The sequence below is a fragment of the Hyla sarda genome, chromosome 7 (genome assembly GCF_029499605.1).
Source record: "Hyla sarda isolate aHylSar1 chromosome 7, aHylSar1.hap1, whole genome shotgun sequence".
NCBI classification, from domain to species: domain Eukaryota; kingdom Metazoa; phylum Chordata; class Amphibia; order Anura; family Hylidae; genus Hyla; species Hyla sarda.
This window is the reverse complement of record NC_079195.1, coordinates 234,715,955-234,738,876: the sequence shown is the minus strand read 5'-3', so window position 1 is coordinate 234,738,876 and position 22,922 is coordinate 234,715,955. Positions and strand designations below refer to the sequence as shown.

At 49.5% G+C, this 22,922-nt stretch overlaps 1 protein-coding gene across 2 annotated transcripts in view; it reads right to left on the bottom strand.

Moving 5' to 3' along the window:
• Positions 1-22,922, bottom strand: part of ERI3 (ERI1 exoribonuclease family member 3) — a 248,152-nt gene that overhangs the window by 177,163 nt on the left and 48,067 nt on the right. For both annotated transcript variants that reach the window (XM_056533152.1, XM_056533151.1), the window contains 2 exons: positions 17,230-17,289; positions 16,716-16,807 (listed from right to left, as the gene is read on the bottom strand). In XM_056533152.1, the coding sequence (XP_056389127.1) occupies positions 16,716-16,807; positions 17,230-17,289 (152 nt within the window). The remainder of the gene's footprint in view (positions 1-16,715; positions 16,808-17,229; positions 17,290-22,922) is intronic.

The window sequence follows — 22,922 nt, the reverse complement described above, 5'->3', positions numbered from 1 at the left end:
GTGAGGGTTGTATGAGGGCTCGACGTCCACAGGTGGGGGTTGTATGAGGGCCCGACGTCCACAGGTGAGGGTTGTATGAGGGCCCGACGTCCACAGGTGGGGATTGTATGAGGGCCCGACGTCCACAGGTGGGGATTGTATGAGGGCCCGACGTCCACAGGTGAGGGTTGTATGAGGGCTCGACGTCCACAGGTGGGGGTTGTATGAGGGCCCGACGTCCACAGGTGGGGGGTGTATGAGGGCTCGACGTCCACAGGTGGGGATTGTATGAGGGCCCGACATCCACAGGTGGGGATTGTATGAGGGCCCGACGTCCACAGGTGGGGGTTGTATGAGGGCCCGACGTCCACAGGTGAGGGTTGTATGAGGGCCCGACGTCCACAGGTGGGGGGTGTATGAGGGCCCGACGTCCACAGGTGGGGGGTGTATGAGGGCCCGACGTCCACAGGTGGGGGGTGTATGAGGGCCCGACATCCACAGGTGGGGATTGCATGAGGGCCCGACGTCCACAGGTGGGGGTTGTGCTTACAGTCCAACACCGTGCAGGACGTTTGGCACTTGCCAGAGAACAACAAGATTGGCAAATTCACCACTGGCGCCCTGTGCTCTTCACAGATGAAAGCAGGTTCACACTGAGCACATGTGACAGAGTCTGGAGACGCCGTGGAGAACGTTCTGCTGCTTGCAACATCCTCCAGCATGACTGGTTTGGTGGTGGGTCAGTAATGGTGTGGGGTGGCATTTCTTTGGGGGGCCGCACAGCCCTCCATGTGCTTGCCAGAGGTAGCCTGACTGCCATTAGGTACCGAGATGAGACCCTCAGACCCCTTGTGAGACCATATGCTGGTGCGGTTGGGTTCCTCCTAATACAAGACAATACTAGACCTCATGTGGCTGGAGTGTGTCAGCAGTTCCTACAAGAGGAAGGCATTGATGCTATGGACTGGCCGCCCGTTCCCCTGAATCCGATTGAGCACATCTGGGACGTCTCCCTCCATCCACCACAGACTGTCCAGGAGTTGGCGGATGCTTTAGTCCAGGTCTGGGAGGACATCCCTCAGGAGACCATCCTCCACCTCATCAGGAGCATGCCCAGGCGTTGTAGGGAGGTCATACGGGCACGTGGAGGCCACACACACTACTGAGCCTCATTGGGACTTGTATTAAGGACATTACATAAAGTTGGATCGGCCTGTAGTGGGGTTTTCCACTGTGATTTTGAGGGTGACTCCATATCCAGACCTCCAGGGGTTAATGATTTCCATTGATCATTTTTGGTGATTTTGTTGTCACATTCATCTATGTAAAGAGGAAAGGATTTCATACGATTCGTTCATTCTGATCTAGGACGTGTTATTGTTTTGAGCAGTGTAGATATATGCGCCCACACCTCATGGTCACTCCTGTTACACCGTTCGGTTCCCGCAGACCTCGCCGCGCCCTTTCCTCTGTTCTCCGGTTCTCATATTAACCTTATACATAAAGATCAGCGCCCGCGGTGGGGGAAAGTGCCGAATCCTCGAAGACTTTAATAACTTTCTCTACCAGTTACATTTTGTCTCTGTAGAGCGCTGAGTGCCGGAGAGGACGGCGCCTACAAGCTGCGCAATTTTGTATTGTAGATTTATTCTCCACAGATGAAGGGGCGCCGCTGCCTCCATGATGGATGCTCCCATCTCCTTATCACTTTCCCTAAGTGCGCAGGGTGCGGTGATGGATGAGAGGCCATTGTGCGCTCCCCTCACACTTTACAGGGCATCATTATCACTGGATGGCACGAGGTGAAATACGGCGCTGGGCACACTCGGGGGAGGGGGGGAGCACTAATTGAACAACAATAGGCAAGCGGCGCGGGTGCTGTTATCTGGGCGCTGACACCTTTATCTGGGGCGGACACTGACAGCGCAGCACAGATTGCAGCTTCCCCCCTGTATTGTATCTGCTGGATGATACAATGTGTCACCGTGGCGATAGCTTATCAATTTAACCCTAATTATCCCGGAGGTCAGCGCCACAAATAAAGGCTTCGGAATTTCAACAGGTTCTGCTGGAAATAAAGCGCGGAGGGGGCGAAGGCGAGGGGGAGGTGTAATTGAATTCCATCTCTCAGGTGGTCCGAGTGTATCAAAAATTCATGCCGCCGTCTAGCAACTAATCACGGAGGGTTAATGTCCATCTGCTGCCGCAGCTCCTGCGCTATTCTGGGGGTCACGGGGGGGTTAGTTGGGGACGCGGGAGAGGATGAGATCCGACATCATTGACCCTCCCCGGGGGAGACGCTGATCCTACAAGGAGCTAAATATCTATTTACTATATCCCTCCCCCCAACCGATCCCACCGCCAGGTAAACACCATTACCAAGGAAACCCCAGAGGAGGCGGAGGGGCCACGAATATCATGACAGGGCCCCCCCCCGTATGACCACAGCTGAGGATCTGCTACAGTTGTATCCAGTCTAGAGGAACATAAGTAGCGCCAATCTCTCCTGCTTTTTTATAGTTTGTTACAATGTATCTGTCCAGAGCAGCGCGCCCCAACCTGTCGATCTCCATCATCATCCTCCGGAGGCTGCCAGGGCATGATGGGAGTTGTCATTCCAGAACAGCCGAGGAGCACTGACACAGAGCATGCTTCAGCTGAATGCCCTCAGGGAATGCTGGGAGTTGTAGTTCTGCAGCTTATTATCCTCTATTTGTAACAATGTATCAGGGAGCAAAACTCTCTGGAGAACATTATAATCGGATTTCAGACTTTTTTTTTTTGTCAAGTTTTTACTTCAATAGAAGAATTTACACCAGATGTCTCCTACCTGTGGACCTCCAGATGTTGCAAAACTACAACTCCCAGCATGCACTGAAAGCAAACTACTGTCCGGGCATGCTGGGAGTCGTAGTTTTGCCACATATGTAGCGCCACAGTTTGACGACCACTGGTCTAGGTAGATCTGCAGCTCTGGAAGCGATGGGAGACTAAGAATAGTAAATGCAGCTCTGGAAGTGACTGGAGAATAAGAATAAAAAAAGCAGCTCTGGTAGTGACTGGAGTACAGGAATGGTAAATACAGCTCTAGAAGTGACTGGAGTACAGGAATGGTGAATACAGCTCTAGAAGTGACTGGAGTACAGGAATGGTGAATACAGCTCTAGAAGGAACTGGAGTACAGGAATGGTGAATACAGCTCTAGAAGTGACTGGAGTACAGGAATGGTGAATACAGCTCTAGAAGTGACTGGAGTACAGGAATGGTGAATACAGCTGTGGAAGTGACCGGAGCACAGGAATGGTGAATACAGCTGTGGAAGTGACCGGAGTACAGGAATGGTACATACAGCTCTAGAAGTGACTGGAATACAGGAATGGGGAATACAGCTCTAGAAGGGACTGGAGTACAGGAATGGGGAATACAGCTCTAGAAGTGACTGGAGTACAGGCATAGGGAATACAGCTCTAGAAGTGACTGGAGTACAGGAATGGGGAATACAGCTCTAGAAGTGACTGGAGCACAGGAATGGTGAATACAGCTCTAGAAGTGACTGGAGCACAGGAATGGTGAATACAGCTCTAGAAGTGACTGGAGCACAGGAATGGTGAAAACAGCTCTAGAAGTGACTGGAGTACAGGAATGGTGAAAACAGCTCTAGAAGTGACTGGAGTACAGGAATGGTGAAAACAGCTCTAGAAGGAACTGGAGTACAGGAATGGTGAATACAGCTCTAGAAGTGACTGGAGCACAGGAATGGTAAATACAGCTCTAGAAGTGACTGGAGTACAGGAATGGTGAAAACAGCTCTAGAAGTGACTGGAGTACAGGAATGGTGAATACAGCTCTAGAAGTGACTGGAGCACAGGAATGGTAAATACAGCTCTAGAAGTGACTGGAGCACAGGGATGGTGAATACAGCTCTAGAAGTGACTGGAGTACAGGAATGGTGAATACAGCTCTAGAAGTGACTGGAGCACAGGTATGGTGAATACAGCTCTAGAAGTGACTGGAGTACAGGAATGGTGAATACAGCTCTAGAAGTGACTGGAGTACAGGAATGGTGAATACAGCTCTAGAAGTGACTGGAGCACAGGGATGGTGAATACAGCTCTAGAAGTGACTGGAGCACAGGTATGGTGAATACAGCTCTAGAAGTGACTGGAGCACAGGTATGGTGAATACAGCTGTGGAAGGGACTATGAAATTTAGGTCAAACACACAAATTAGTTAAGTTTTATAGGTTTCACCACCACACAACCGTTATAGTAAATTACAGCACATCGCTACCATATTATCAAAATTTACTATAAATCAGACCAATATGTGGATCACAGCATAAACACAGAGGAGAGCAGCCCCCAAGCAGAGGTGATTAGAGGGGACGGGGTGTAAGATCCGTGCGGTATGATTAGAATACACCTGATATACCAGGAGATCGGCGGACCCTCATTAGGGCATGGCGGCTGTTCCAGCGCAAACCTGACGGCTGAGGACGTCGCCGCTCCTCCTTACAGGAATTCTCCAGAGAAAAGTCACATTATAGGAAAGCTGCTAATGATCAAGTTGCAGGGCGGCGCCTGACGTGTCGTGACAAACTGCGTCGTCGTAAGAAATCTCCTTCATTCTATTGAATTATTGTTTTCTCCATTTCTATTCCCAATCTGCCGATGGGTCTCGTCTCAGCGCACAATACACATGTTTACCGTCTCCGGTGACAGGCTCATATCAAATAAATAATTACCACAACACATGCATAATAAGATGCCGCTTATTACCGCGCCGGTGACAGCAGCGAGGCCGCGCTGACAGGAGGACTCCGCATTTATTTATTTTAACTTGTCACGGTACAACAAGTCTATAAGCGGAGAGTCAGCTTTAAATATCACGGCGCGTGAAGGGTAGACATGACAGGGAGCAGCGCACCAGCTCAATCTGCTGTCAGCCCACACTAATGAATGGAAGCGGCAGGAGCGCAGCTCTGAGGGCTCAGCCTCACATCCTTGTGCTCCGGTCACCTCTGGATGTGGGGTGCGCACTGATATGGGACGTGAACCCACAAATACATAGGGCAGATACGTACAATACAGGAGGTTTAGTGTGAACTGGGGAGGAGATGATACAGAGATCTCCAGTCTAAAAAATCTACCTAAAAATACACATTTACCTGCAAAGTTGCAGGCGCTGTGTGTTCTTATATTGCGCACTGACTTCCCATAAAATTTTCATGTAATTTTGTACTATTTTAATGTTTTTCCTAATCCAATGATGTGCACTTCCATGGGGGCATCGTCAGCAAATGGGCTGGTGCGTACTGCAGCGACCGGCTGGCGTAGGAACGTGTGCGAGATTTTCACTGCTATTTGCAGAAATTACAGGAAGCCACTGAATAGCACAAATTTCTGAAAGGACGTGCAACATTATAGATTTGGAGCAGCGACTGGGAAAACCGCACAGTTATGAAATTGCACAAAAATCTGCACTGGTGATTAATTCCCTTCTGAAAATTGCCATGAATGTGGAAGACTACGGTAGTCTGTGGACTGAAGTGGAGACCAAAGTGATTCCCGGACCAAAGTGATTCCTCAGCCTCACCAGACCAAAGTGATTCCTCAGCCTCACCAGACCAAAGTGATTCCTCAGCCTCACCAGACCAAAGTGATTCCTCAGCCTCACCAGACCAAAGTGATTCCTCAGCCTCACCAGACCAAAGTGATTCCCGAGCCTCACCAGACCAAAGTGATTCCCGAGCCTCACCAGACCAAAGTGATTCCCGAGCCTCACCAGACCAAAGTGATTCCCGAGCCTCACCAGACCAAAGTGATTCCCGAGCCTCACCAGACCAAAGTGATTCCCGAGCCTCACCAGACCAAAGTGATTCCCGAGCCTCACCAGACCAAAGTGATTCCCGAGCCTCACCAGACCAAAGTGATTCCAGGACCTCACCAGACCAAAGTGATTCCCGAGCCTCACCAGACCAAAGTGATTCCTCAGCCTCACCAGACCAAAGTGATTCCTCAGCCTCACCAGACCAAAGTGATTCCCGAGCCTCACCAGACCAAAGTGATTCCTCAGCCTCACCAGACCAAAGTGATTCCCGGACCAAAGTGATTCCTCAGCCTCACCAGACCAAAGTGATTCCTCAGCCTCACCAGACCAAAGTGATTCCAGGACCTCACCAGACCAAAGTGATTCCAGGACCTCACCAGACCAAAGTGATTCCAGGACCTCACCAGACCAAAGTGATTCCCGAGCCTCACCAGACCAAAGTGATTCCTCAGCCTCACCAGACCAAAGTGATTCCTCAGCCTCACCAGACCAAAGTGATTCCCCAGCCTCACCAGACCAAAGTGATTCCTCAGCCTCACCAGACCAAAGTGATTCCTCAGCCTCACCAGACCAAAGTGATTCCTGAGCCTCACCAGACCAAAGTGATTCCCGAGCCTCACCAGACCAAAGTGATTCCCGAGCCTCACCAGACCAAAGTGATTCCCGAGCCTCACCAGACCAAAGTGATTCCCGAGCCTCACCAGACCAAAGTGATTCCCGAGCCTCACCAGACCAAAGTGATTCCCGAGCCTCACCAGACCAAAGTGATTCCCGAGCCTCACCAGACCAAAGTGATTCCCGAGCCTCACCAGACCAAAGTGATTCCCGAGCCTCACCAGACCAAAGTGATTCCCGAGCCTCACCAGACCAAAGTGATTCCCGAGCCTCACCAGACCAAAGTGATTCCCGAGCCTCACCAGACCAAAGTGATTCCAGGACCTCACCAGACCAAAGTGATTCCCGAGCTTCACCAGACCAAAGTGATTCCTCAGCCTCACCAGACCAAAGTGATTCCTCAGCCTCACCAGACCAAAGTGATTCCTCAGCCTCACCAGACCAAAGTGATTCCTCAGCCTCACCAGACCAAAGTGATTCCTCAGCCTCACCAGACCAAAGTGATTCCTCAGCCTCACCAGACCAAAGTGATTCCTCAGCCTCACCAGACCAAAGTGATTCCCGGACCGCACCAGACCAAAGTGATTCCCGGACCGCACCAGACCAAAGTGATTCCCGGACCGCACCAGACCAAAGTGATTCCCGGACCGCACCAGACCAAAGTGATTCCCGGACCTCACCAGACCAAAGTGATTCCCAGACCTCACCAGACCAAAGTGATTCCCGGACCTCACCAGACCAAAGTGATTCCCGGACCTCACCAGACCAAAGTGATTCCTCAGCCTCATCAGACCAAAGTGATTCCAGGACCTCACCAGACCAAAGTGATTCCCGGACCTCACCAGACCAAAGTGATTCCCGGACCGCACCAGACCAAAGTGATTCCAGGACCTCACCACACCAAAGTGATTCCTCAGCCTCACCAGACCAAAGTGATTCCTGGACCGCACCAGACCAAAGTGATTCCAGGACCTCACCAGACCAAAACGATTCCTGAGCCTCACCAGACCAAAGCGATTCCTGAGCCTCACCAGACCAAAGCGATTCCCCGACCTCACCAGACCAAAGTGATTCCTGAGCCTCACCAGACCAAAGTGATTCCCGGACCAAAGTGATTCCTGAGCCTCACCAGACCAAAGTGATTCCTCAGCCACACCAGACCAAAGTGATTCCCGGACCTCACCAGACCAAAGTGATTCCCGGACCGCACCAGACCAAAGTGATTCCCGGACCGCACCAGACCAAAGGGATTCCTCAGCCACACCAGACCAAAGTGATTCCCGGACCTCACCAGACCAAAGCGATTCCTCAGCCTCACCAGACCAAAGCGATTTCTCAGCCTCACCAGACCAAAGTGATTCCACCAGACCAAAGTGATTCCCGGACCTCACCAGACCAAAGTGATTCCCGGACCGCACCAGACCAAAGTGATTCCTCAGCCACACCAGACCAAAGTGATTCCCGGACCGCACCAGACCAAAGTGATTCCCGGACCGCACCAGACCAAAGTGATTCCCGGACCGCACCAGACCAAAGTGATTCCCGGACCGCACCAGACCAAAGTGATTCCTCAGCCACACCAGACCAAAGTGATTCCCGGACCTCACCAGACCAAAGTGATTCCCGGACCTCACCAGACCAAAGTGATTCCCGGACCTCACCAGACCAAAGCGATTTCTCAGCCTCACCAGACCAAAGTGATTCCAGGACCTCACCAGACCAAAGTGATTCCCGGACCTCACCAGACCAAAGTGATTCCAGGACCTCACCAGACCAAAATGATTCCAGGACCTCACCAGACCAAAGTGATTCCAGGACCTCACCAGACCAAAGTGATTCCAGGACCTCTGTCAAGGCAAAAAATTTAAACCATTTATATCCTTTATTTATATCCTAAATGCGGCCTATAGTTAAAAAAAGAAAAAAAAGAAAAAAAAATACACAATAGGTCAATAAAATGCTGAACCAGAGATCGATGCTTCCAGAGATGCCTCCTCAGCCACAAGGGGGCGCCTCATCAACAACTAGGAGGCATCTCACCAACCACTAGGGGGCCCCTCACCAGTGATGGCTGCCCCACAGTTTAAGAAGCACTGCCATAGAGGATTGTTCTAATATAACCAAATGCCACCATTAGAGATGAGTGAAGTTACAGTGATTCAATTCGTCACAAACTTCTCCGCTCAGCGTTTGATGACTTCATCCTGAATAAATTTGTTCATCTTTCAGGTGCTCCGGTGGCTGGAAAAGGTGGATACAGTCCTAAGAGAGTCTCCAGCCACCGGAGCCCCGGAAAGATGAACTAATTTATACAGTATAAAGTCAGCAAACGCCGAGCCGAGAAGTTCGTGACGAATCGCATTACTGTAACTTCGCTCATCTCTAGCGCCATCTACAGAAAACTCCTCTACAATGCGAAAAAGTCTTAAAATACTCAAGTGCAAAAGGAAAGTTTTCTGCCAAAAAAAAAATATTATATTATATTTATAAATCTCCAAAAAAGCAACAAAATAACCAGTGTATGGTATAAGGAGGGACACCACCATAAAAGGAGGGACACCACCATAAAAGGAGGGACACCACCATAAAAGGAGGGACACCACCATAAAAGGAGGGACACCACCATAAAAGGAGGGACACCACCATAAAAGGAGGGACACCACCATAAAAGGAGGGACACCACCATAAGGGAGGGACACCACCATAAGGGAGGGACACCACCATAAGGGAGGGACACCACCATAAGGGAGGGACACCACCATAAGGGAGGGACACCACCATAAGGAGGGACACCACCATAAGAACGGACACCACCATAAGGAGGGACACCACTATAAGGAGGGACACCACTATAAGGAGGGACACCACTATAAGGAGGGACAGCACTATAAGAACAGACAGCACTATAAGGGAGGGACACCACCACATGGAGGGACACCACCACAAGGAGGGACACCACCACAAGGAGGGACACCACCACAAGGAGGGACACCACCACAAGGAGGGACACCACCACAAGGAGGGACACCACCACAAGGAGGGACACCACCACAAGGAGGGACACCACCACAAGGAGGGACACCACCACAAGGAGGGACACCACCACAAGGAGGGACACCACCACAAGGAGGGACACCACCACAAGGAGGGACACCACCACAAGGAGGGACACCACCACAAGGAGGGACACCACCACAAGGAGGGACACCACCACAAGGAGGGACACCACTATAAGGAGGGACAGCACTATAAGAACAGACAGCACTATAAGGGAGGGACACCACTACAAGGAGGGACACCACTACAAGGAGGGACACCACTACAAGGAGGGACACCACCACAAGGAGGGACACCACCACAAGGAGGGACACCACCATAAGGAGGGACACCACTATAAGGAGGGACACCACCACAAGGAGGGACACCACCACAAGGAGGGACACCACCACAAGGAGGGACACCACCACAAGGAGGGACACCACCACAAGGAGGGACACCACCACAAGGAGGGACACCACCATAAGGAGGGACACCACTATAAGGAGGGACACCACTATAAGGAGGGACACCACTATAAGGAGGGACACCACTATAAGGAGGGACACCACTATAAGGAGGGACACCACTATAAGGAGGGACACCACTATAAGGAGGGACACCACTATAAGGAGGGACACCACTATAAGGAGGGACACCACTATAAGGAGGGACACCACTATAAGGAGGGACACCACTATAAGGAGGGACACCACTATAAGGAGGGACACCACTATAAGGAGGGACACCACTATAAGAACAGACACCACTATAAGGAGGGACACTACTATAAGAACGGACACTACTATAAGAACGCAGACTGAGGGATTTGTTTGCTGCAGATCACGTATCACAATGTTGCTCCTCGTTATCGATGATACATTGTAACAAGATTCGTTTCTCCTTCTATTACGGATACATTGTACCAGGAAGGATCTGACTGTAAATGTCCACAGTTGGTCAGATTCCTCCTCCAGGTCCCGGTTGTCCCCTGAGGACAGAATCTGATTGTTGTACCGGGGATGAAGGTTCAGTATGGCAGCCCCTCGCAGGTGCCCGCAGTCTCCGCCTGGCACGGTGGTGGCCCCGGCTGTCTCGCTGACTGAAGACACTGTTTGCAGTCTGTGGGATTTGTTAGTAATTATTTCTGTGGTGTCACCCTGCTGTCATTCTCCAGGAGACACAGAGAGCGCCTGAGGCAGCCTGCGAGAGAAGACGAGGCGAGAAAAGAAGAAGCGCGCAGGTTCCCACATCCACCTCTTCAATCTTCTCTGCTCCATCTTCACATCCTATTTATTTACTCCTCACAAAGGAGCCGCTTCTCACCTGACTTCATCCTCCTCATATTAAATTACCTCCTGCACCGGGGTCCCACATCCCAGTCCCCAAATTCACAAAGTAACCTCCTCCATTTCTGATCTGTTTGTGCCTGCAGCGAGAAGACGACTTTGTGAGTCATGACGGATCCGATCAAAACACTGTCTACTGCCAAAACACCCGGATCCAGAGCCGCCGCCACCGCCGCCGCACGGGGGAAACTTATCTACAGCAAAAACTTCATTCTATAAAGATAAAATACATATCTGTATATACTATTTACTCCAACCCATCCACAACAGAGGAAAGTATCAAATGTGTACATTACTGATCCTGCACTGTACTCCAGAGCTGCACTCACTGATCTGCTGGTGAGGCCACTGTATACATTACTGATCCTGCACTGTACTCCAGAGCTGCACTCACTGATCTGCTGGTGAGGTCACTGTATACATTACATTACTGATCCTGCACTGTACTCCAGAGCTGTACTCACTATTCTGCTGGTGAGATCACTGTGTACATACATTACATTACTTATCCTGTACTGATCCTGAGTTATATCCTGTATTATACTCCAGAGCTGTACTCACTATTCTGCTGGTGAGGTCACTGTGTACATACATTACATTACTTATCCTGTACTGATCCTGAGTTATATCCTGTATTATACTCCAGAGCTGTACTCACTATTCTGCTGGTGAGGTCACTGTGTACATACATTACATTACTTATCCTGTACTGATCCTGAGTTATATCCTGTATTATACTCCAGAGCTGTACTCACTATTCTGCTGGTGAGATCACTGTGTACATACATTACATTACTTATCCTGTACTGATCCTGAGTTATATCTTGGATTATACTCCAGAGCTGTACTCACTATTCTGCTGGTGAGGTCACTGTGTACATACATTACATTACTTATCCTGTACTGATACTGAGTTATATCCTGTATTATACACCAGAGCTGTACTCACTATTCTGCTGGTGAGGTCACTGTGTACATACATTACTTATCCTGTACTGATCCTGAGTTATATCCTGTATTATACTCCAGAGCTGCACTCACTATTCTGCTGGTGGGGTCACTGTGTACATACATTACATTACTTATCCTGTACTGATCCTGAGTTATATCCTGTATTATACACCAGAGCTGCACTCACTATTCTGCTGGTGGGGTCACTGTGTATATACATTACATTACTTATCCTGTACTGATCCTGAGTTATATCCTGTATTATACACCAGAGCTGTACTCACTATTCTGCTGGTGAGGTCACTGTATATACATTACATTACTTATCCTGTACTGATCCTGAGTTATATCTTGTATTATACTCCAGAGCTGTACTCGCTATTCTGCTGGTGAGGTCACAGAGTATATGGAATAGCAGGACGGGGCTTCTTAATACTTTGTTATCTTTTTGTAGCTCTTTTGTTCCATATTACATGATCTTGTGGTTTATATCGTTTTGTTACAACGTTTCGTACATTATCCAGACCGGATCCTCTGTGGTGAATTATCTGGATCTGTCTGATCAGGTGACGGGTGGGGGCACTTACTTTCGTTTGGCGCTGCTCATCTCCGCGCAGACAGATGTTGCAATGATCGGCCATTTTGGGGTTGTAAATGCAAAGAAATGCAATAAATAGTGAGGAGACGGTGAGATCTTAATTCACGGTTATTCGGAGGGACGAGCACTTTGCAGAGAAGAATTACGCTGAGCGAATAAAATGGAAGAAGCGGTGTAATTTACTGACGAGTCTTCACGAACGCGCACATAAGACGCGGGACACCGACCATAAACACTTCAGTGCAGATGCTGCTTTATAACCGCCGTAAACTCAACAACAACACCAGCCGCCATTTAATACTCACTTATGGTGCAAACAACCACAGAGGCCGCACCCGAGTCCGTAAAAAAGGTCCGGACCCCCGACAGAACAAAGAGCGAGAGGTACACAGCCAAAACGGGAGGGTCCGGGGAGGGTAAAGAGACCAAACGGGAGGGTCCGTGGAGGGTAAAGAGACCAAACGGAGGGTAAGGAGACAAAACGGGAGGGTAAAGAGACCAAACAGGAGGGTAAGGAGACCAAACGGGAGGGTCCGGGGAGGGTAAAAAGAGACCAAACGGGAGGGTCCGGGGAGGGTAAAAAGAGACCAAACGGGAGGGTCCGGGGAGGGTAAAGAGACCAAACGGGAGGGTCCGGGGAGGGTAAAGAGACCAAACGGGAGGGTAAGGAGACAAAACGGGAGGGTAAAGAGACCAAACAGGAGGGTAAGGAGACCAAACGGGAGGGTCCGGGGAGGGTAAAAAGAGACCAAACGGGAGGGTCCGGGGAGGGTAAAGAGACCAAACGGGAGGGTCCGGGGAGGGTAAAGAGACCAAACGGGAGGGTCCGGGGAGGGTAAAGAGACCAAACGGGAGGGTAAGGAGACCAAACGGGAGGGTAAAGAGACCAAACGGGAGGGTCCGGGGAGGGTAAAGAGACCAAACGGGAGGGTAAAGAGACCAAACGGGAGGGTAAAGAGACCAAACGGGAGGGTAAAGAGACCAAACGGGAGGGTAAAGAGACCAAAAGGGAGGGTTCGGGGAGGGTAAAGAGACCAAACGGGAGGGTCCGGGGAGGGTAAAGAGACTAAACGGGAGGGTCCGGGGAGGGTAAAGAGACCAAACGGGAGGGTCCGGGGAGGGTAAAGAGACCAAACTGGAGGGGCCAGGGGAAGGGGGGCGGGGGGGTGGTGTAAAAAAACCAAACGGGAGGGTCTGGGGGGGTAAAGGGATCAAACGAGAGGTTCTGGGGTGTGAAGAGACCAAACTGGAGGGGCCGGGGAGGGTAAAGAGACCAAACTGGAGGGTCCGGGGGGTAAAGAGGCCAAACGGGAGGGTCCTTTTTTTTGGGGGGGGGGGGGGGGGGTAAAGAGACCAAAGACAAAGTTCCCTGAAAAACCATAGATTTATGTGGATCTGAACAGGTTAAAGCTACATAACATCACCTCCAGAGCTGCACTCACTATTCTGCTGTTACATCATGTCTTCTCCTCCAGAGCTGCACTCCCTATTATGCTGTTACATCATGTCTTACCCTCCCAGAGCTGCACTCACTATTCTGCTGTTACATCATGTCTTATCCTCCAGAGCTGCACTCACTATTCTGCTGTTACATCATGTCTTACCCTCCCAGAGCTGCACTCACTATTCTGCTGTTACATCATGTCTTATCCTCCAGAGCTGCACTCACTATTCTGCTGTTACATCATGTCTTATCCTCCAGAGCTGCACTCACTATTCTGCTGTTACATCATGTCTTATCCTCCAGAGCTGCGCTCACTATTCTGCTGTTACATCATGTCTTATCCTCCAGTCTATTCTTCACTCATGACCTCATCTCCCACAATGCACTACTACAACAATTGTGAGTGCAGCTTACAGGGGATAGGCTTAGATACAGTATCTCAGCAGATGGTAGGAGGTGTAGAGTTCCTATTATACAGGACAGGCTTAGATACAGTATCTAAGCAGATGGTAGGAAGTGTAGTGTTTCTATGATACAGGATAGGCTTAGATACAGTATCTCAGCAGATGGTGGCAGGTGTAGTGTTCCTATTATACACGACAGGCTTAGATACAGTATCTAAGCAGATGGTAGGAAGTGTAGTGTTTCTATGATACAGGATAGGCTTAGATACAGTATCTCAGCAGATGGTGGCAGGTGTAGTGTTCCTATTATACAGGACAGGCTTAGATACAGTATCTCAGCAGATGGTGGCAGGTGTAGTGTTCCTATTATACAGGACAGGCTTAGATACGGTATCTCCTGGCTCAGAGCACCATACATTGCATCCTCTCCTTGTCACGTCTGGCGTTTGGCTCACTCTGCGGCGCGCTCGCTCAGGACGACACCTCCTTTAATCACGCTGTAGCCTTCGTCTCTCTGGAGGACGCCATAAAACACGTACGATCCGCCGTCTGCCCCTCGTTATTTTTTTATTTTCTTATTAAGAGCTAAATCTGAGAATTGATGTCAAAATAAAACTAAGCAGCGATAACGCGTCCGGATATCAATTTACTGCCGCGTGTCATCCCTCCGCTACGCCATAAACACGAGAACACAAACAACTCTGCTCATCCGCAGAAAGCAGGATTAATGTCCGGAACGTAAGGGGGTTATATGCCTGCCCCAAATGGTGCGATCCCGGGGGCCTGGGCTGGCCTTTATATATACTACAGGTTAAAGGGCCAGGATCCTCCTCTGAAGTTCTGTTCTGTACAGAGGGTTTGTTACTATGTATCAGTGTACACATCAGGAGATATACTAATCCTGTGTTCCCTAAACCTTTGGCCTGATCCACAGCATTTGGTTTTGGCTGCAGGTCACCCTGTGGCCGCCATGTAACATGTACGACTGATTTCCCTGCTTGTTCAGTGTCTGCACTGTTTCTGTGATATGTTTCTGTTCTCCCCCCAGACCCCTCTGGCCCCCTCCTCCCCCCAGACCCCTCTGGCCCCCTCCTCCCTCCAGACCCCTCGGGCCCCCTCCACCCTCCAGACCCCTCGGGCCCCCTCCACCCTCCAGACCCCTCGGGCCCCCTCCACCCTCCAGACCCCTCGGGCCCCCTCCACCCTCCAGACCCCTCGGGCCCCCTCCACCCTCCAGACCCCTCGGGCCCCCTCCACCCTCCAGACCCCTCGGGCCCCCTCCTCCCTCCAGACCCCTCGGGCCCCCTCCTCCCTCCAGACCCCTCGGGCCCCCTCCTCCCTCCAGACCCCTCGGGCCCCCTCCTCCCTCCAGACCCCTCTGGCCCCCTCCTCCCTCCAGACTCCTCTGGACCCCCCTCCTCCCTCCAGACTCCTCTGGACCCCCCTCCTCCCTCCAGACTCCTCTGGCCCCCCCTCCTCCCTCCAGACTCCTCTGGCCCCCTCCTCCCTCCAGACTCCTCTGGCCCCCTCCTCCCTCCAGACTCCTCTGGACCCCCCTCCTCCCTCCAGACTCCTCTGGCCCCCTCCTCCCTCCAGACTCCTCTGGCCCCCTCCTCCCTCCAGACTCCTCTGGCCCCCCTCCTCCCTCCAGACTCCTCTGGCCCCCTCCTCCCGCCAGACTCCTCTGTCCCCCTCCTCCCGCCAGACCCCTCTGGCCCCCTCCTCCCGCCAGACCCCTCTGGCCCCCTCCTCCCGCCAGACCCCTCTGGCCCCCTCCTCCCTCCAGACCCCTCTGGCCCCCTCCTCCCTCCAGACCCCTCTGGCCCCCTCCTCCCTCCAGACCCCTCTGGCCCCCTCCTCCCTCCAGACCCCTCTGGCCCCCTCCTCCCTCCAGACTCCTCTGGCCCCCTCCTCCCTCCAGACTCCTCTGGCCCCCCCTCCTCCCTCCAGACCCCTCTGGCCCCCTCCTCCCTCCAGACTCCTCTGGACCCCTCCTCCCTCCAGACTCCTCTGGCCCCCCCTCCTCCCTCCAGACTCCTCTGGAGGCAGTAATGTCCTGCAGTAACAATGGATTGGGTATTATAGTTCAGTATTTCTGATCTTCCTTTGCCCTCCGCTGAGGAAATTCGGGACACTTTATAATTTGAAATTTGCGTATTTAGTCGACTTACAAAAAAAATAATCTGTAAAAATCTTGTATCCCTTAAATACACAAAAAAAAGTCACAGTTGACATCAGAAGAAGCGGTATGATACTCCTCTCTGTGCCCCTCACCCCCCTATAATAACCAGGGGCCCCTGAGTCCCGGCTCTATCAGACTCCTCTCTGTGCCCCTCATCCCCCTATAATAACCAGGGGCCCCTGTGTCCCCAGTGTTGCGGCTCTATCAGACTCCTCCCCGTGACCCTCATCCCCCTGATAACCAGGGGCCCCTGTGTCCCCAGTGTTGCGGCTCTATCAGACTCTGTGTACCGGCTGCAGCAGATAAATCTCCGTCCCTTTATACTCACATGAGTTTTAAGTCCCAGTCGCCGCAGGTGACAAAGATGGACTTGACGCTGGGGTCTAGGAGCCCCTCTTTGGCCATCCACTCGTCGACTCTCTGAAAGACACAAAAGGAAAGTCATGTGCGGCTCCGGAGCAGACGCCGCGTCCTGCACAGATAAGGCCGAGCAATCACAACAGGGAGAAAATTGTGATCTTATCGGCCCCGTCCTCCACTCGCTGGGTTATTAACAAGATTTGGGGATGTTTACGGAGAGGAGGGAGGGGGCACGGAGGGGAAGGTCACAGGCCTCTGGAGCCCCCAGGGCCAAATCAGGAGGGGATCTTATCATAACTCGCTGCGAAGATGATAATCCATGGATGGGGGGATGGGATCATTGATCGGTCATCACAGAATCACTACAACTTTTATCAAGGTTACGCTGCAAGTCGTCCCCTGATAACACGCGTGTGAACCAAACGCATGCGACATGTGACCCGAGCGCAGGCGACCTGTGACCGCACTCCCATAAATCTCACCTCCAGCACTTGGCTCAGCGTCGGCTGCCCGTCCACCATTTCTTGGATTATTCCCGTCAGCTGCAAAAAGAAGAAACGAGAAGGTTACAAAGAGATACGATATCCATTATATATGACACATTGTAGCTTTCAAGACCTCTGCTTGCTGTCATTCATCTACAATGAATTAATGCATTAAAAGGTTACTCAGCAATATAATATATATACAAAGATAATAAAAATGATATACAAAGAATAAGAATAAATTTACTGGTGTCCGGCCAGTAAAACAGTCCCACAGGACTCTGGGAAAGCTGAGTAATTGTGTAATCGGAGGCTTATTGGTGGTCACCCACATGGAGGCTTTCATCCAGAAATGGCACCCCTCCTGTCCATAGGTTGTGTCTGGTTTCGCAGTTTTACTCCAAAGAAGTAAATGGGACAATATCAATGACAAGATCTCTGCTTGCTGTCATTTAATAGAGACCGTCAATGGTTACTACCAAGGGATATAGATCTGCCCCTGGTCATAATACACATAAACAGCTGAGGGTTTGTTACAGATGTCACATGACCAGGACAGATTGTACTGTAGTGAAGGTTCCTAGTGAATTAATTAGTATATAAAGCAGTGTTTACTAACCAGTGTGCCTCCAGCTGTTGCAAAACTACAATACCCAGCATGCCAGGACAGCCAAAGACTGTCCGGGCATGCTGGGAGTTGCAGTTTTGCAACAGCTGGAGGCACACTGATTGGGGAACAGTAACCAAAGTCTGTCCGGACATGCTGGGAGTTGTAGTTTAGCAACAGTCTGAGGTACACTGAAAATGTATTGGGAAATTGTTTCACTTTTCATTATACAAAAATTAAAATTCAGTATTTGACTAAAGTGTCTGGGAAAGCTGAGTGATGACACCTGTTAAGTGATGGCGACGGCGCTCAGGTTCACCCAGCTTTCCAGGAATCAGATAGGAAATTCACATGGTTAGATCGTTGCTGGCCGCCTTCTTGCTCCCTGATGATGTTCGTGAAGCCAGGATTCAGCAAAGAGCTCTGGAACGATCCGCAGGGCGCGCAGGAGAACATGTATTGCGGAGATTATCAGCCGCCGCCTGCGCCCTGGTGACCGAATTAACATAGAAATGGCAGAAGATTATTCGCTGCACCGAGAAATAACGTTCGAGCCGCAAACTACGTAAATTATTTTATGGTAAGTCAATTCCAAGCGGTGATCCCGCAAATCTTATCGGATATTATCAGACGCGAAACCGCGAGCTGCAGTATTATAAAAGGCCCAGGAGCGGCGAGACCAGCCTGGGCCCAAGAGCTGACAATCCGTCCTCCGGTCACATGGTGCCAGATGAGTTCATGCCTGTGATTGGACAGAGCAGATTCAGTCTTAAGTCAGGGACAGCCCGAATACTTCTCACAGCTGAGGGTTTGCTACAGTTGTATCTAGGGATGTCCCGATACCGATACTGGACATTTGCACCACTACTTGTACAAATTTCCGCGATAACTAAGCAGATACTTGATGGCGGGGCCCCCTCCGGAAGGTATGCAGTGCGCCCAGCAGCTGAGCGTGTGTCGTAGCCGGGACCTGTGGCTAATGCCGAACATCACCGATCGCGGTGATGGCCGGCATTAACCTTTTAGACGCCGCAATTAAAGTTGATTGCGGCGTCTAAAAGTCCTGAAGTTAACGGCCAGTTAAGCTCAGGGCTGCTGATCGGGATCGGGGGTGAAATCGCGGTGTCCCGATCAGCCGTGAGGACAGCCGGAGGTCCCTTACCCAGCTCCGTGCCTCCGATCGTCGCTCCTTTACTGCAGCCAGCCTTGGCAGGTATTAGTAGAGGAGCGCCGATAACACTGATCAATGCTATGGAACAACATTGATTAGTGTATGCAATCTACAGATAGAATGTAATCGTCAAAAAAAGTGGAAAAATATATATATAATAATAATATATATAATAATAAAAAAGTCTAAATCACCCCCCCCCCCCCCATTTTAAATAAAATAAAATCTTTTTTTTCAATTATAAAAAAAGAAGAAAAAAAAAGAGCCCTTAATCTACTAAACACAAAACAAACAAACATAAAAAAATAAAAGTCACATGACATAAAAAAGTATTAGTAATTGGCATCGGCGAGCACTTAAGAAAAAAAAAAAACTATCGGTACTCGTACTTGGTCTTAAGAAAAACGGCTGCGGGACATCCCTAGTCCAGACTGATAGAGGGTAACAATCCGGACAGGAGGGGGAGGTCTGCGCTGCTGCTGCGTTAACCAGAAAATTGTGTGCATCAATGATCTCTGAAACTACAACTCCCAGCATGTCCTGACAAAGTTGTTGGAAAATTACAACGTATCAAAATCTTTACAACACTTACAAATGTTGCAAAACTACAACTCCCAGTATACACAGCTGAAGGCTGTCGGTGCATGATGGGAGTTGTAGTTTTGAAACTGCTGGGAAGACGCAGGGAAACAATAACCTACATCAGTGTTTCCCAACCAGGGTGCCTCCAGCTGTTGCTAAACTAAAACTCCCAGCATGCCGCGGCATGCTGGGAGTTATAGTTTTGCAACAGCTGGAGGTACCCTGGATAAGGAACACTGACCTACATGGATACAACTGTATCAAGCGCTAGATCAGTGGTCCCAGGATATGGCGGTCGGCTCATACAAAAGGCTCTCAGGGCATGCTGGGAGTTGTAGTTTGTGGAGGGTCTAGAGCTGAGGCTCTATTATTGTATCCAGTCCAGACAGGAGAGAGACGTGCGCTGCGTTTACTCCACAGGTAACGGCTTACACCGAAGCATTGTAACAAATCTTCAGCAGTGAGAAGTATCTAGTCACAATGTACACGGCGCTCACTCTTCTCCCGGCTCCAGCTGACCCCACGTACGGAGCCGTTTATTAACTCACAATGTAACTATAATTAATGGTAATGAATTAACGGCGGCGCAGACTTAAGGCAAACGTCTCTCCTGTAATGACCGGGAGGATCGGTGATAAGTCGCGGGGAGAAACGGTAATTAAACAGAAGAGGACGCAGCCGGATTTACTTTACACTTCATTAAAGGGGTATTCCAGGAATGTTATTTCTATGTGACTATGCTACAGGGGCTGTAAAGTTAGTGCAGTCCATAATATAGGGTCTGTACCTGTGTGTGACGGTTTTCTGACAATTCTTATGTCATTTTTCACCCCAATATTTATTTTTATCAGAATACAAAATTACTGTTGTCTCAGATTTTTCCCAGGTTGCAATGCGGCCGAGACCTGACATCACTAGTCAGCTGATGAGAGGGAGCCTGTCAGCTTCAATGGGTGGAGCGATCACTTGGTGGGAGAGATCAATCTGCAACTAATGCAACAGCTGTAGGCACCAGGATTGAAAACCACAGGTCTTTTGAATGGATGCAGCTCATTTATGTTTCAATGGGTGGAGTGGCTGATGTGTGGGAGGGAGGAAAATGGCACTATGGGATTTGTAGGCAAAGAAGAAAACTCAAACAGGAAATACCAGTTCACAAAAAGCTACCACAGTGTTATAGTAATCACACAACATAGCCATTTATCTCATACAACATAGCCATTAATATCACACAACATAGCCATTTATCTCATACAACATAGCCATTTATCTCACACAACATAGCCATTAATATCACACAACATAGCCATTTATCTCACACAACATAGCCATTAATCTCACACAACATAGCCATTAATCTCACAAAACATAGCCATTTATCACACACAACATAGCCATTTATCACACACAACATAGCCATTTATCACACACAACATAGCCAATAATCTCACACAACATAGCCATTAATCTCACACAACATAGCCATTAATCTCACACAACATAGCCATTAATCTCACACAACATAGCCATTTATCTCACACAACATAGCCATTTATCTCACACAACATAGCCATTAATCTCACACAACATAGCCATTAATCTCACACAACATAGCCATTTATCTCACACAACATAGCCATTTATCTCACACAACATAGCCATTTATCTCACACAACATAGCCATTTATCTCACACAACATAGCCATTTATCTCACACAACATAGCCATTTATCTCACACAACATAGCCATTTATCTCACACAACATAGCCATTTATCTCACACAACATAGCCATTTATCTCACACAACATAGCCATTTATCTCACACAACATAGCCATTTATCTCACACAACATAGCCATTTATCTCACACAACATAGCCATTTATCTCACACAACATAGCCATTTATCTCACACAACATAGCCATTTATCTCACACAACATAGCCATTTATCTCACACAACATAGCCATTTATCTCACACAACATAGCCATTTATCTCACACAACATAGCCATTTATCTCACACAACATAGCCATTTATCTCACACAACATAGCCATTTATCTCACACAACATAGCCATTTATCTCACACAACATAGCCATTTATCTCACACAACATAGCCATTTATCTCACACAACATAGCCATTTATCTCACACAACATAGCCATTTATCTCACACAACATAGCCATTTAGCCCCAAGACAAGCGCAGATCCTTCCTAATCATGTCCATTACCATCTGCCAGGTATGTACCAAATCCCCTTATGGTGGAGAACCCCTTTGGATCCATTATGTTTCTTCGCCATAAGATCTTAGATACTGAGTCTCCTACAGGGTCCTGCACCCCGAAATAGAGAGGGGGCTCCCCAAATATATGGACGACGCGGCGCCTGTAATCCAGGGCGCAGCATTGTGCTAATCCATGATTCGGGGTTTGTAATGTGTAATAATCCATAATCCAGGGGGCGGGGTGTATTATAATCCATATTCCAGGGGGCGGGGTGTATTATAATCCATAATCCAGGGGGCGGGGTGAATTATAATCCATAATCCAGGGGGCGGGGTGTATTATAATCCATAATCCAGGGGGCGTAGTGTATTATAATCCATAATCCAGGGGGCGGGGTGTATTATAATCCTAAATCCAGGGGGCAGGGTGTATTATAATCCATAATCCAGGGGGCGGGGTATATTATAATCCATAATCCAGGGGGCGTGGTGTATTATAATCCATAATCCAGGGGGCCGGGTGTATTATAATCCATAATCCAGGGGGCGGGGTGTATTATAATCCATTTTCCAGGGGGCGGGGTGTATTATAATCCATATTCCAGGGGGCGGGGTGTATTATAATCCATAATCCAGGGGGCGTGGTGTATTATAATCCATAATCCAGGGGGCGGGGTGTATTATAATCCATAATCCAGGGGGCGGGGTGTATTATAATCCAGGGTTTAGATTCTATAATCTAGGGTGCAGCGTATAATAATCCAGAGGGCAGGGTGTAAAATAATTCATAATCTGGGGTGAATTATGTGTAATAATCTTCACTATAATGTATATACACTGCTCAAAAACATAAAGGGAACAACGCAATGTAACTCCAAGTCACTGACACTTGTGTGAGATCCCACTGTCCACTCAGGATGAACACTGATTGACAATCAATTTCACATGGAACAGACAACAGGTGGAAATTATAGGCAATTAGCAAGACACCCCTCAATAAAGGAGTGGTTCTCCAGGTGCTGACCACAGACCACTTCTCAGTTCCTATGCTTCCTGGCTGATGTTTTGGTCACTTTTGAATGCTGGCGGTGCTTTCACTCT